The sequence below is a fragment of the Mus caroli genome, chromosome X (assembly GCF_900094665.2).
Source record: "Mus caroli chromosome X, CAROLI_EIJ_v1.1, whole genome shotgun sequence".
Classification (NCBI taxonomy): domain Eukaryota; kingdom Metazoa; phylum Chordata; class Mammalia; order Rodentia; family Muridae; genus Mus; species Mus caroli.
In genome coordinates, this window is record NC_034589.1 from 51,810,418 (window position 1) to 51,827,061 (window position 16,644).

Sequence of the window (16,644 nt, forward strand, 5' to 3'; positions counted from 1 at the left end):
ATCCGGCCGGATGAGGCCTGTGGCCCTACTCAGGCCGGTTTCTGCTTCCCTAACTAATGCAGTCTCAGGTCCCGCGCGCAATTGGATTGGAGCAGAAGCCGTGCTCCACTCACCAGAAGTCTTAAGATCCTGTGGNGGGTGTTGTGGGTAGCTGGCCATGAACAACATTTTAAGAAGCTTTCAGGTTATTTTTTCAAAGGAACTGCTTCATTTTACATCCCTGCTAGCGGTATGTGAAGAGTCAGATTTCTGTACATGCTTGCCAATACTTGTTGCTGTCTGCCTTTTGATTATAGCCATCTTAGTGGCATGAAGTGATGTATTATTGTGGTTTTGTTTTTCTATAATGTATATCTTTTTTCATGCGTTATAATAGATGATTTGATTTATTTATTTGGAAATGGTCTTGCTTTATAGTACAGGCTGGCCTACAAATCTCTGCGTAGCCCAGGATGACTTAGGAATCATGATGTTCTTGCTCCAGCCCCCAGAGTGCTGGGTCTATCACAACATACTACTATACCAAAGCAGATGTTTTTGCTGGCTTGCTTATTTGTTTTATGGTTTTGGGTATTGAACCTAGGGCCTTTCGCGTACTCAGTAAGAGCTTTGTCACTGAACAAGGTGCTTGCCCCAGATATTTCATCTGACAATAGTCAGAGCTCTCAGACTGCAAACTTAGACATTTCAGATTTTGCTGTGTATATTTTTTTTATTTCTTGAGTTGACATAGTCATAGTGCTTTTGGAGTCAGCATATTCCACATAGGAAAGACTAACATGGTCCAATTGTTTGAGGGACTGAGCATTCTATTGAAGGTGCCTAAAAAACTCTTGTATTGCCTCAGGCTAATAGATAATAAAATTTTTATTCACCAGCAGTGAAAACATTACTGAGGAAATTGTATGGCTTAAAGAGTAGATCTCAAATACTGGCTTTCCTCATGTTTGCCTTGTATATAGAGAAAGATACCTAGCCATATTATGTATTTACTATTCACAGCATAGAAACCTTGATGGGGTCCTAGTAATTTTACTATCAGGTAACTTTATTATTTCCCTTTAGTTCTATGTGCACTATTTATCATGCTGAATTCTCTCCTTTTCTTTCTCCATTTACATCTAATCCATTGACTGTAGTTTATGCACGTCTATATCCCAAATCTCTCTCTCTCTCTCTCTCTCTCTCTCTCTCTCTCTCTCACACACACACACACACATATGGCATTGCAATATATATGTATAATATATGGTGTGTGCTATATGTATATGTATATAGTGTGTGTGTGTGTGTGTTTGTATGTGAGTGTGTGTGTATTCCACCCTTGCTGGTGTGATCTGGCCACTATTACCTCCTTTAAAATCACTTCAATAGCCTCCCAAGTGGAATCCCTGTTCCTATTGCAACCATTTTCCCTTGTAGCAGCCAGAATGAACGTTCAGTGTATCAGTAAAAACCATACAATTNTTTTTTTTTTTTTTTTTGAGACAGGGTTTCTCTGTGTAGCTCTGGCTGTCCTGGCACTCACTTTGTAGACCAGGCTGGCCTCGAACTCAGAAATCCGCCTGCCTCTGCCTCCTGAGTGCTGGGATTAAAGGCGTGCGCCACCACGCCCGGCTCATACAATTCTTTTAATCAAAACTGTCCATGAATCTCCTCCTACCATGGACTACAATTCAAACTCTAGAAGACATGGCACAATCTGGTACCCTGCTGTCTCTTGGGTCTCATTTTCCATGGTGTTTCTCCATTGTCTTACTCTGATAAGGTGGCTTCCTGGCACTCCTTGAAAATGTCAAATGAAGTCCACTGAAAGACTCTCCTGGATGCTTTTAGCCATGTCTGAGTTACCTCATGTCTCTGTAAACCCTGTTTGCTGAGGACTAAACCAGCTCTTCATCAGAGATGCTTTTAACTAGCATGTCAGCCATAGACATTCCTATTCCCCTTGTATTTGCTTTTCCCATTATCTAGCTCATCAGCCTGTTAATTTCCCTCAGAGCACTTCTCACAACTGGTAATTATTTTATTTACTTGCTTATTGACTGTCTCTATCCTTGCAATGTAATCTAACAAGGCCAGAGACCTTTTGTGTCATATTCATTATATTACTGTGCTCTAATACTGACACATAGCAAATTAATTTTCCAAAGGGCTTCTGGATTTATAAGTAAGGTGATTTATTTTGTTGGATGACCAGCAGGAAGTGTTGTTTGTGGGTGGCAGATAGCAACTCTGGTTCTTGGTGGCTAGTCACTCTATGGTTATTGTGATGCACATAATGAAATTCCCACGCATTATCAGGCATTTGTATAATACAGCTTCTCAAGAAGTTATGGGTTTGCTAAGCAAAGATCTGGTCTACAAATGCTTTCAATGCTTTGGAATATCCATTAACAAGGGTTCATGACAATAAAAGCTTTTCCCTTCCCTTGATGAGTGATATTGCCATTTTACATACATGGAGTGCCTTTTGCAGAATGCTCAGATTCTCTAAACTATAACAGTAGAAATGTTTTCTTTGTTGTTATTTTGCATTACTAGGAATTGGAACCAAGGCCTCGTGTATACTAGCAGACCCCTCTTCCAATAAGCTGTATCTTTAGCACCTCTCCAAAGTACATTTGTGACCATGGCTTTGGATGGGCTTTCTCCTAGAACTGCTCTGCCTTCTCTCCTCTCTCTGATGGGTTACATTTCCAGAGTTGCTCTATGACTGCACTCCAATGCTCACTTATAGCTGTTGCTCAATCACCCCCTCTGTTTACTAAGGTTCTTTTTTCAGAGACCTTCTGGATTTATGTGTGAGGGCATACACTTATTGAGTGAGACATGGGCTTGAATTCAAGATTTCACTGGGATTTGAATCCTTCACAGTATGTTGATTGAGTCATGCCCTCCCCAAATCTATCTGTTGAAGTCCTAACCCTCAATACCTCAGAATGTGACATTGTTTAGAAATAAAGTTATTATAAAAGTGACTTATTAAGATGTCATCATACTGGTGCAGTGAACACCAAATGTAGTATAAATATCTTTAATAAAGGAAGAGATTTGGATCAGGACATGCACACAGGGAAAAAGCCTTGTGAAACTAAAGGCACACACTGAGGGTTTGTCTACAGGTACACAGATACTAAGAATTAACAACAAACCCACAGACACTAAGAACGAACCACAGAACAGATTTCTTCTGGACATTCCTTAGATAGAACCACATTTGTCACCACTTTGACTTTGACTACAAAAACTGAGAGATGGTAGACATAAGAAGCCACATACTGTATGATTGCATATTGTAATTTCATTTTTGTTACTGTGATAAAATACTCTGAAAAACATCCAACTTAATGGAGGAAAGGGTTTGTTTGACTCACAAATTCCAAAATATTCCATCATTTTGGGGAAGTAAGAGAGGAGCTTAAGCAGCTAGTCACAGCACAGCCACAGTTGAATAGCGGAAGTGAATGCATCTATGTTACCTGCCTGCTTCTTACTGTTAGCTTTCCCCTGCCTAGGGAGTGGTGCTGCCCAGAATGGGCTGGGTTTTCCTATGTCAACCAACAACTAGATAATTCCTTAATTGAGACTCTTCCCAGGTGATTTTAGGCTATGTCAAGTTGATGTTTAATACTAACTAGCCAACTGAATTACCCAGTATTGGCAAATCCATAGAGATAGAAATCAGCTTACAAGTTACCAGGGGCCTGGGGAAGATAGACCCACTGCTTGATGGGTACAAGTTTTCTTTTGGGTTGAGGGAAACTCTGAAACAAGATGTTGGATGTATACTAACATGAGCATGTTAAATGCCTCTGAAATTCTACACTTGAAACTGGTGAAATTTCCAGTACAAATAAAACGATGCCTGCTGCTCCCTGCAGTGAACACAATAGCTACTCTCATCAGGCTTCTGATGAGTTTTTCTTAAAGTAGAACATGCTTATACTATAATGTTAAGCAGAAAAAGCAAGGAGCCAGAACAAGGAAAACCCTCACATAGAGAAATCAAGTCAGAGGAAATATACCAACATATCAATAGCACCTGCCTCTTGCTGGCAGGGTTCTCTAGCTGACTTTGGTCTCATCTTTTGATTTTCAGATGACTTTCACTATTCCTTTAAACTAACAACCAATACAGGGATAGACAGAATGCTCTGTGCCAAGAGCACATGCTGCTCTTCCAGAGGACTTGGGTTCAAGTCATGATGACATGAAAACACACAACCATTTGTAACTCCAGTACCAGGGGTTTGGATGCCCTGTTCTGACCTCTGCAGGTACTAAGCATGCACCTGGTGTATGAATATATGCACAGGCAAAATAACCACACATGTAAAAAATACAGCAAAATCTCACCATTATGATAGAAACAAACCACCTCCTCTATGTAAGAAAGCCAACATATGGAGTTTAGAGTGAAAGGAAAGGGTACATAAAGGTAACTGGACACAGATGAAGATCAAGAGAGAAGACACTTTGGGGAACGATCATGCAATGTGGACTTGAGAATCGCCAGGGAACAGATGGCAGCATCCAAGCAGACATCTGCAATGCACAGCAAAATGATATGCAAAGACACAAGTGGCCTTTGAATCAGGCCCTTGAGAGACCCACTGGAAAAGGCTGCCTGCTTAGCGAAACAGAAGGGCCAAAGCCCTGTTCACTTTGTCATAGTCCTGCCTCCTCTGAACCCTGCCAGAAGCCTGGAGGTAGAAAGAGGGCTCAGATGAGTGCAGACAAGGTTGCAGAAGAAAGAGGTTTCTACTCGTGACACGGGAAAACACTGCACTTGACATTTACAAAGTGCTTCACAGTTTGTGAACATTATCACACCAATCACCTAAATGTTAGCACTGCATCATCTTTTATGATGTCCCACCCACCTTCCAGGTCTGGTAATTCCTATTCTCATCTTGCCATGTAAAAAGGAAGCATAAAGAAGTAACAGGGGGGATGGAGAGATGGCTCAGCAGCTAAGAGCACTGACTGCTCTTCTGAAGGTCCTGAGTTCAAATCCCAGCAACCACATGGTGGCTCACAACCATCCATAATGAGATCTGGCGCCCTCTTCTGGTGTATCTGAAGACAGCTACAGTGTACTTAGATATAATAATAAATAAATCTTTGGACCAGAGCGAGCAGGGCCAGAGCAAGTAGAGGTCCTGAATTCAATTACCAGCAACCACATGATGGCTCATAACCATCTGTATAGCTACAGTGTACTCATACATAAGATAAATAAATAAATAAATAAAGAAAGAAAGAAAGAAAGAAAGAAATCTTAAAAAAAGAAGTGAGAAGGATTTATTTGTTTAACATTTATTTGTATAGCACTCACTCTCTGCCAGAAACCTCCCTGAAAGTTTGATATGCATTCATTGCCCCTGCCCAAGGGGGTAGGAGAAGAAAGAACTGGAACACAGTGTAGCATTTTTGACTGTACACCACACTATACTCACATTTAAGTAAAGTCTACAGAATTCCAAGAAAAGTCACAGTGATCTGTCTATCTGTCTGTCTGTCTGTCTATCTATCTATCTATCCACCCTACATTAAACCAGCCATCTATCTCTATTTTTCTGATTATAAGTGATCATTAATTGCATAAATATTGTTTAAAATATGAAGATTTTCATGTAATAAGTAGAATAGAAAACAAAAATCCCCAAGAATCTCAATTTAGATAATAATTTTTAAATTAATGTGTGTCCTTTCAGATCTTTTAACACATTTTTTGTTGAGACAGGGACTCACTGTGACTCTGGAGGGCTTGAAACTTGCTATGTAGATCAAAGTGGCCTTGATTTACAGAGAACCACTTGGTTCTGCCTCTTGAGTGCTGGGATTAAAGGCATGTGCCATCATGATGTATATATATATATATATATATATATATATATATATATATATACACACTTCAGTCCCATTTCACAAACTACTCAGCATTGAAAAGTCTGTAACTACACAAGTCTACCTCATGTGTTTTCATACTATGTTGCATAGAGGTTACATTACTAGTCATTTATTGGTACATCCAGAGACTTGTAATTTCCTTCATTAGTAATACTGCTTTCATACATATCCTTGCAGGTTTGAGTAACTGCTAAGAAAAAGTGACCATTGAGAGATGCTCAGCTCTAAATATGGTATTTGTGTCACCCTCTCCAAATCCCAGGGAACATCATGGATGAAAGACTGAAAATGCTAAGGGAGCTAGAGGCTGGAGAGGAGTGAAGTTAAGATTCTGGGTATGACATAAACCATACAATCATGACCATAGAACAGCTGCAATTACCTGCAAATGGCTTGTAGGTAAAAAGGGAGGAAGAAAGGAAGGAGAGGGTATGAAGGGAACGAGTTGGAAAGAAGAGGGTTGACAGGACTGGGGAGGGGTTGAGACAGGGTACTGAGGTGGAATGTGATCACAACATATTGTATACAAGCATGAAGTTGTTCAAACTAAGAAATCCCATGACCACAACAATATATGCTTGTACCTGTGTCTATGTATATTTGTCTAGAATAAACCAATAGAACTGGAATTGCAAGGTCAAAAGTATATGTGCAATTATACACAATAAAAATTGTCATAGACATTCACAAATTGCTCTTCAAAAATGCTTCTTAATTGGCCCTCCCACAAGCAGCATGGAAGAATGACTCATTTCCCCACAGGCTTGTCAATACTAGGTATTCTCAACTTTTAAAAATTTTAGCTTGTCTAGAGCAGGGTATGGTAGCACATACTTACATTCTCAGAACAGTGAGGGATAGGGTAGAGATGTGAGGATGATTGTGAGGCCAGCCTGAGCACCTTGTGCTGTATACCAAGACCTTAACTCAAAAGAAAATAGGAAAAATTGGCCTACTAGAAAAAAAATGGTGCATCATTCTTTTAATATGCTTGAAATAGTGAAATGGTATACTTTTTCATACCATTAGTCTTTATATTTCTGATTTTGTAAGTTGATCATTCATTTCATTTGATAACTGGCTTTGTATTAGTGAATTAAAGAGCGAAGAGGCCCTCAGAGGGCATATAAGACTATGATTCATTCTTTTCACCTCTTTTTTGTTTTTTCAGAGTTTAGGACCAAACCCAGGGCCTGCAAGCATTCTACCACTGAGCTAAATCCACACTTCCTGATACATTCTTTTTAAAGGGCTAAATAAATCCTAAAGATTTATGCCCACCATAAATGGCATTCTTAAATAATTTGATATCATTTTATTGAGCTGAACAATAACAACAACAGAACAAAACAATGTTAACTAACAATAACTGATACCTTGACTTCATGGAAATTTTCATCTTGTGGCTTTAATAATTTATTAGCCATATGATGATAAGATAGTATGAACACATAAGCTGGTAACAATAGGAGTTCCTGCATGTGGGTTCAGTGTATGTGGACGTGTGCATATGCAAATGAGAATGTGTGTATGTATACACATGCAAGCTAAGGATGTGTGGAAGTATGTACCACAGCTTGAAACAGGCTCAGGGAGCATTGTGGAAAAGGAGGTAGAATGTAAGAGCAGGATGATGGGAAGGAGTTGTGAAATACTGTCTTCTGAACATGGTGTGGATGTTACACCTATGAACTCAAAGAGGCAGTGTTGACCTACACAAGACCGGACCCATTAATACTCCATTACAGATGGAGGAAGGGCTCATAAGACCTTCCTCTTCCCAGAACTGTTTAAGTTATATAAAGAATGAGTTGAATTCCCCAGTGGTGTAGCCACTGGTACATTGTCCCCACTTGGGCAAATATATCCCACATACTCATGCATGCAACCTTTATTCAGTGGAGTAGATTCACAAAAAATAGACAGGAAAGTAGGAAGGAACTTTGGAAGAAAGGATTTGGTGGGAGGAGGAAATTGATAAGAGAGGATAATGGAAACTTTGATCAAAGAACAATTGTAGAAAAATGAATAAAAAAAGAGTACCAATGAGATGTTTCAGGGATGTTTAGGAAAACTTTGTGAATACTATCTCACTTATTCTTCAAATAATCTTAAAAGACCTTCAAGGGAGGGGTTATCTGGTCCTTGTGAAGGCAGATATACAACCCTTTCACTCCAAATCTTCTTTGTTTCTGAAGCAAACACTGAGGCCAAAGTCAGAAAGCTGGTGAATGCCAGCGCCAGGCCTCCCATGCTGTCTGCAACTGGTTCTGTAAATGTCTTGAAGTCTTTAAGTCAACGTGGGCCTTAGGAAGGATATGGAAGGATGCCCTTGGGTAGAGACATATCTACTGTCTCTGATACCCAGCAGACACCCTAGAGCTTCTGTGCTGTCCAGCTATGCAGCTCACAATCCTTTGTCAGGGCCTTTCAGTGAGAAGCAGTCTCAAGAGGCAGACGAAATCCGTAATTTGGCTCAGAAAAAGGCATTGGAGAAACAAATTGCTATTGCATCATGAATGTAATAAGGCAGTTAGGTGGGTGGAAATAATTCTCTCTTGATTATATGCAGGAGGATTGTGTGGCAAATTTGAAGTCTGGGCCGCCTCTCCTTGGCCTTCTCCACCGTGAACTTCCAACTATGTCTTCAAACTGTTCAGCTGGTGTGTGCTTGGGGGTACTAAGCTAACTTTTCATATTATCCCAGGAAAAATAGAATTAGGGAGAGATTCTTCTGCCAAAAGAATCACACGTCAATGTCAATGTCAAATAGAGATGGTTTTTGTGTATCTACTATTTCCTTATTTGCATCAAGATTGACTCATAATTTTATTGTACAATTTGACTATACTGCCAAAGATGATAGAAAAAAAATTAACTGAAATTTCATTTGTTTTCTTCTTCTTTTCTCCAAATTTGGACAGATTCACTTTCATTGAAAGGAAAAAGGCTGGATTTTTATGGAGAAAGCGAGGCATATGTCAGCCTGACCTACACCATGCCCGAACTCAGCCGACTCACCGCATGTATTGATCTGATATTGATGACTAACAGCTCACATTACTGGATGGCCTTCGTCTACATTACTAATAACACTCTCCTGGGCAGAGAAGATGTAGACCTTGGACTTGCAGGAGACCATCAGCAGCTGATACTGTACAGCTTTGGCAAGACCTTCTATGTCAGTTATCACCTGATTCCATTTCATTGGCATACCCTGTGCTTGGTATGGGATGGTGTGAAGGGCAGATTAGAGCTCTTCCAGAACAAAGAAAGGATACTTGCAATAATGGATCAGCCACACAGACTGTCTCCTAATGGGACTTTGGTCTTGGGACACTTTCCTAGGAATGGAGAGGGTCAGATTAAAACTGTGATACCTCGCTTTACAAGCAGCCTGTATTACTTTCAGCTCTGGGACCGCATCCTGGAAAATGAGGAGTTTATAACATGTTTATATGGAAATGTAGTTAGTTGGGAAGATGATGTTTGGCTCATCCACAAGATAAGTCCAACTGTTGACAGGAGACTGCGCTGTTGTGAGTAACTTCACTTTTTTTCCCTCAGTAAGAGTAGAATTGGTATATCACAGCTCTGCTCAAAAATAAGGCTGAAATTAGCCATTCCTAGATCAAGGCTCTGCCTTCCTTTAAGGTGTCTCAGGTTCCCACAATTTTGCCACTTGCTTTTTGATGTAGAGAAAACACTTATTTTCTTTCCCCTTTTGTTTTAATATAACTTCAAACTCACAGAAAATGTAAAAGAACAAGAAAATCTATAGACTAGTTACCCACACTTGTTGATGGTTAACCCTTTGCATGCACATGCTTTGCCATTCTCCCATCCTCATCTCGCTCTTTAATTTTCCTGCTATGCACTCTTTCCTCTCTCTCTTTCTCTGCATCTCTGTCTGTAAAACACACACACACACACACACACACACAGAGCCTCTATATCATACCCCCTATTTGTTTTTGAGTTGTTTGATTATAAGAAGAAGGTATAATTCCTAATTACTACCATTTGTCTCAGTGTATGCTCCCTAAGGATAAGAGATTATCTTAACCATATCACAAAGAACAAAATAAAACATTTTAACAGGGATACGACATTAACATTTAATTTCTAGCTGATCTTAAAATTTAGCCAATCATGTTATTTTGCCTAAGATCTAGCTACCAAGTCTACTTGCCTCCCAGCCTTTCACTTTTTTTTTTTTAAATCTAGGCATTTCTATTACATAATCCAGTTGTTTGTAGACCAGGTCTTAGTTTGGATTTGTCTACTTTTTTTGTAACTAGATTCCAGCTGTGCAGTTTTGGTAAGAATAGTGCAAAAGTGATGGTAATGTGTTTTTCATATCAGCGGAAACATGGGTCCAAATTGTCCCCATAATGATAAATGTGCTCACTTGACTTTGATATCTGCCAGATTTTGTCACTGGATATGTGTTGTCATTTTCATTTTCAATTATTAATTTCTATGGAGGTGTTAGGAGACAATGTAAATATCCTCCTGGATGGCTTCCATCCAGTAGTTTCCATTATACTCATGGCTCTTGCTTAGGTCACTCACAACTATGATGGTTGTAAATGATGATGCTAAAGTTTCACATTAGCTCGTGTTTATTCTATTTAAGGGAGACTTCTTCCAAATTATTTAATTAATTTGCATTTATTTATATACGCATGGAATTATAGATTCAAATTTTATTCACTAGGTTTCCACCTGTTAGTATTGTTTATTTCGATATGATAATTAATTGTTCCATATTTGGCCAGTGGGAGCCCTTCAATCTGGCTCCTGTCTCTTTGACACATTCCATCATTCTTTTCACATTTTCTGGCTTTCTGGGAACACTGAAGGTTCATTTCATATTTTTTTGTGTATGTTCAGCCTAAGAATTAGTAATTTTGCCAAGGAGTCCTGGTTCTTTCTGATGAAGATATATATATATATACACACACATATATATATAATATGTACATGTGATAATTTATTCTTTTATTGGTTTAATGATGTTAGTCAAAGTCTTTTTGGATATATATATATATATGTGTGTATATGTGTATATATATGTATATATATGTGTGTGTGTATATATGTATACACACACACACACACACATTTCCCTATCTTTTCTCGATACAATGCCATTTTCCTTTCAGTTTCTATCATGACCAACAGCAGCAGCCTTGAAGTGCAGGTGGTCAGTGACAATAGAATTCTCCACATTTCTAGGAATGTATGTGTTTTCTTCTTTTGATTTTGGGGACCAGTTACAGAAAGAATGGTGCCTAGGTCTAAACCCAGTAATGCTTTAGCATGTTGTGGGGATATGCTTTTGCCAATAGTCTGCATGCTAATTGAGTTGAAGACAGAAACACATTGCACTGGGTTTTTTGTTGTGTTGAGACTAGTATGGAAGAATAGAAAAGCTATTCTTTACGATTTTCGCTGAAGACACTGATTTTGTTCTTGTCTTTGTTTTGTTCAGTCTACCTCTTTTTTGGGGGCCTTCCAAATATAGGAGACTAGTTCTAGCTGACTCTAATGTCAGAACCGAGTTAGCCATTGAGATATCAAGCCTGAATAGCTTACACAATGTAGTTTAAAGTAACTTTACCTTTGTTCTAAGGAACCAGAAGTCTAGCCCTTAGAAACACACAAACTTTACAGAAACCTTTGAAAACATAATGTAGCCTTTTCCTCCTGTGCCATATGTCTGATAAGTAACCAAGTCTAATTACTGGCAAGGTGCTATACACCTCCCACTTATTTTTCTCTCCTGGACACTTTTTAATATACAACCCATCATCTTGGGCTGATTGAGTCCTTGTGGATAAAATATTCCAACATAACAAACAGAAGAAAAACATTATCGGAAATGATAATTAAGTAAGAGTAGCGAATGTTCTTTCTACTATTCATGTTTCTACAAGTGTTCTTTCTTAACCTTTGAATAGAAGGTCCTAACCTGAGGGCCACAGTAACCTAGACTGAATTGAAAAAGCCCTTGAGGTCCTCTAAAGCAGATTTTCCCCCTCCCCTGAAGACAGAGGCTCTGGCTTCCAGTCTATTCTAATATTGGTTGCTGCCTTTTACTAAGTTCTTACCAAGGTCAAGGCATTTTATAGATGAGAAAAAGGTCATGTAAGTGGTTGTGGCTGGCGTTTGAACAGATCTATGTCTAGACACAAGGTCTCCATGTACCTTGCATTCCCACACCATGCAAAACCATCCAAAGCATTGGTTCTCAACCTTGCCCATACTGCAACCCTTTAATATAGTCTTCATAGTGTGGTGACCCCCAACATTAGAAAATTATTTCATTGTTGCTTCATAACTGTAATTTTGCTGCTGTTATGAAATAATGTAATGCAAATATCTGTGTTTTCTAGTGGTCTTAGGTGGCCCTGTGCAAAGGTCATTTGACACTTCCCCAAGGGGTCTCGACCCACAGGTTGAGGACCACTGATTTAAGGCGACTCTGTGCTGCCCACTACAAGCTTATCGGGTCTTAGGGACTTCCTTTACAGGGACTTTCTGGTGCTGGTAACCTACCTGTGGGAATTTGGCAAGCAGCTTGAGTCACTGCCATCCTCATCACTAAAGGCAGGGTAATAGCATAAAATGCCGTTTATTTCTGTTTTGACCATATGACAGCTAGGAAAATGGCGGATAAATATGAGTGATTACAACCTGCCTAGCTTTAGCTTTTGTCTAATAAATTGCTATTTACGATCCATAGAAGGATTATGACCCTTAAATTAATTTTTAATGAGCATATTACTAGGTTACAAATATCAATAAATCTATTTACACATAAATATATATGCATATATATTTCTATTCATGAGAACAAGGCTTTGGGGGAATATGCCACAGAAAACCATGAACCCTAGTCTGGGTTTAATGAACAAGTATTCACGACAGTTGAAGATAACACAGGAATATTTAAACAGCATGGTGATAAATAATAATAGGAAAGGTGCTAGGAATTACAAATTTATTTCTGGGGGAGATTGAAGCTTCTTTCTTTATTTAAAAAAATTTCACAATGCAATATACATGGTTGTGAATAAAATATATTTTAACAATACAAAAAGATACAAAGCAAAACTTACCCTTCAGTTTTTCCACAGAGATTTCTATTCTTAAAGTATATTTTATGGTGTATATAAGTACATATTGGTATGTATAATTCAAAAAATTATATATATGTATATATGTAGAACTACATATTGTTCTACAACTTCACTTGACAGTATTATCATGGGCATAAAAGGACACTTAAATATATTTTTGGAACTATCCATATTGCACGGTATATATATATATATATATATGTATATATATATATATATATAAATTTATTTAGTTGCCCTACAATTGATGTATATTTAAATTGCTTTAATGTTTCACCTACAAATGATGCCACAACCAATTTCCTCATGCATGTATGCATCTCAGTATACTTAGGCTTGAAATTTTTCAGAACACCTTCTCAGAAAAAGTATGTGAGCTTTAGTAGTTTTATTGCGCTTACCAGTTTGCCAGTTATTTTATTAACTTTATCTAAAAATAATATACCTTTCCAGGCAAAATTAGTAAATACACACAGGAAATAAATATACAAAAATATTTATCTAAGTAAAATATCCTTTCAGTTCAACCCTTATCCTAAGTGACTCATTTCAAAAATATCAATTGTTAGACACACATGCAGACAAAGAAATTTGGTTTAGACACAAATATTTCATTTTTCACTATTGAGATCATTAGATAGTCTCATCCATATATATATATTTGATTTACCAGTACAGCTTGGTGATATTTCAATTTCAGAAAATATAGAAATCCCTGATAATTTTGAGGTATAGGCTATTGAAGGATATCGTAGAGTAAGGACCCACAAATTCACATCATCTGACAAACATTTGCTTCTAGTTTTTTCCTTTCACCAAAGTTCCATGATTTTTTTAAAGTAATAAGTGGTGACAGAAATCCTTGAAGCAACCATTGAGCACCAATGACAAACTTCAGTTCTCTTAATTTCCATTCAGACACATGATGCATAAAAGAATTTGTTCTAAAGTGTGAATGTATGAAGACAACGAGTCTTCCAAAGACACAGAAATCAAATTCCTCTTAGTTATGTATTTGAGAAATCCCCTCTATTGAACAGAATGAAATTATATGAATAGAGTCCATCTTGGGAAATCTTCAGTCTATTAAAAGCAGAGCAGTCCTCTAGCTGTGGAAGCATTGATTTGTTGAGCTTTATTAATGGATAGAACACTCCAGCTGCCTTGGATTATTTTATGAACTGTCCATTCTTGAAATATGCAGAGATGGATTGTATTGTCAGTGTGCTTTCTAAAGGCCTTTGTTTGGCTCACTATTAATCCCTCTATCCAATTAACAGTTCTCATGTGGACAATTCTGTGGTGATGGGCTCTAGAGCTAACAGACAATTTGGTCTTGCCCTTGTACATCAATTCTTTCTGCTATCCTCATTTTTCATCAGGAACGATAAGCATGAAGAGTTTGTAGTTCACTTTGACCTCCCTTATTGATATTCTCCTACACAGGGTGACATTCTATAGATTCATAGATGGAGTCTGTAGCCTGTCTTTCTCACACAAGATTCATTTTTTTCATTTCCTTACTTGAAAACTGAAATCAAGCACAATTTTGGCAACACAGTTTCTTATTATTCAAAGATAGTGATAGTCATTTTGGATTTTCATACCTCATGGGCAAATCTGTTTGTGGCAGTTTCTGGTCACCATTAGTTCTCACAAATCTAATCAACACATTGAATTATATTTACAGAGGTCGTGATTGAAAGAAAAGCCAGATGCAGAATGTGTGCTAGAACAACACACAGATTTAATATGAGTTGATATATCCAAATCACAACCAGAATTTGGTATCTTAGTAAATGTTCTACTTAATATTCTGTTGGCAGGTACATCTGCCACAAAATGCCTCATAAATATTCAGCTGCTCTATACCTCTGGTCTCCAGCTCCAAATGATTATACTAACAAAATTTAATCTAGAGTGAAAGAGCAAATGGCAATTAAGCCCATGGGTCCCTGTGAATTTGCATGGATCATGCCTACCTTACCATACTATGAGGCTCATGTATACAATTTATGAAGTGATCACTTGGTTGTAAAAGGAAACAGAATGAAGGTGGCAAAATAGGGAGGCTGGATCCCATGGATTTTAGGGTTCCTGCAATGCAAGAGGATATTTGATATTGCTATAGTATCTTGGCAATACAAAACTTGGTATTCGTTTCGTTCTTTTTAAATTATTTGTTTGTTTGTTTGTTTTATGTGTATGCCATTTTGCACGAACGTATTTCTGTTACCGGGGGCATGCCTAGTGACCAAGGAGGGCTGAAGAGGGCATTGGATCCCTTGGGACTAGAGTTACAGATGGTTGTGAGCAGCCATGTGGGTACTGGGAATTGAGTGTGGGTTCTCTAGAAGAGCAGCCAGTGCTTTAATTCATAGAGCCATCTTCCCAACCTCACCCTTTGCTTTGTTTTTAACCAAGAATTTTAATGAAAGGATTGCAGATTGCAGTGCAGTTGGAGATTCCTTGTTTACCTCCATGGAACATTATCTAAGACCTCAGTATAAGAAAAGTGATACTGATGTTGCTATAATGGATCAATAATTTTCAGATTTCTTTAGTTATACAGTACATATTTATATGTGCACCATTAGAGTCAAGTTTGAGTAGTTTTTATATCATAGACCTTCCTCATGCTGGACTTTTAATTAGTGTAACACAGCTCCTGTCCTTCCTTGACCTCCACACATATTTTTCTCAAGTCCCTGTCATTTGATGATGATGTCCTATATTTCTAAATTTTTATCATCTTAAAACATAAAAATATGGGGTTTGAGAGATGGCTCAGCTTTTAAGAGAGCAGGCTGCTCTTCCATAGGACCTAGATTTGGTTCCCAGCACTCACCTCACAGCTCATAAACCATTTGTAACTCCAGTTATGGGGAATACCCTGCCCTCTTCTGGCCTGTGATGGTACTGGGTATGCATGTTGGGCACAGACCTTCATGCAGACAAAGCACGCATACACATAAATAAATAAATAAATAAATAAATAAATAAATAAATAAATAAATAAATAAATAAATGTTGAAAAAACAACCCCCCCCCCAAATCCATGAATGTGATTCTGCAGCATGTACTCCTTAAAGTGTGACCCTCCCCCACAGCCTGTCTGCAGAGTAGGTGGTTATGTGTATTCATATTTTGTTTCTTTTCATTGTAGATGATGCTGATGGTTTCCAAATGTTCCCCTAACCTGTGAACTTGTAGAGAATACCTGGACTGATTCCAATTTGGGGCTATTACAAAAATGTTATAACTATTTTGTATAGGGTTTGTATAAATCAAAGTTTTTGTTCCTCTGTGGTTCAGTGCTTAGTGCACCTTGTGCACCATATGGTAGTTGCAGGTTTAGTTTTATAAGGAACTGATGATCAGGTGGATGTTCATTCCTATCTACAGTATCAGAGTAACCCAGTTTCTCTGCTTCCTTGCCAGCATTTCATGCTGCCTATATAAATTTTGTTTCTAAACGTGTAGTGATATTTCATCGCAGTTTTGATTTGTATTTTCTTTCTTTTTAAAAAAAGATTTATTTATTCAATGTATATGAGCTCAGTGTAGCTGTACAGATGGT

General features: G+C 38.0%; 1 protein-coding gene across 2 annotated transcripts in view; it reads left to right on the forward strand.

Annotated features, from left to right (window-relative positions):
* Positions 1 to 8,899: 8,899 nt before the first annotated feature.
* Positions 8,900 to 16,644, forward strand: part of Adgrg4 (adhesion G protein-coupled receptor G4) — an 89,542-nt gene continuing 81,797 nt past the window's right edge. Inside the window, exon 1 of one of the 2 annotated variants that reach the window (XM_029473532.1) lies at positions 8,900 to 9,455. In XM_029473532.1, the coding sequence (XP_029329392.1) occupies positions 8,915 to 9,455 (541 nt within the window). In that variant the 5' untranslated portion in view covers positions 8,900 to 8,914. The remainder of the gene's footprint in view (positions 9,456 to 16,644) is intronic. The other variant, XM_029473531.1, reaches the window with a different exon arrangement.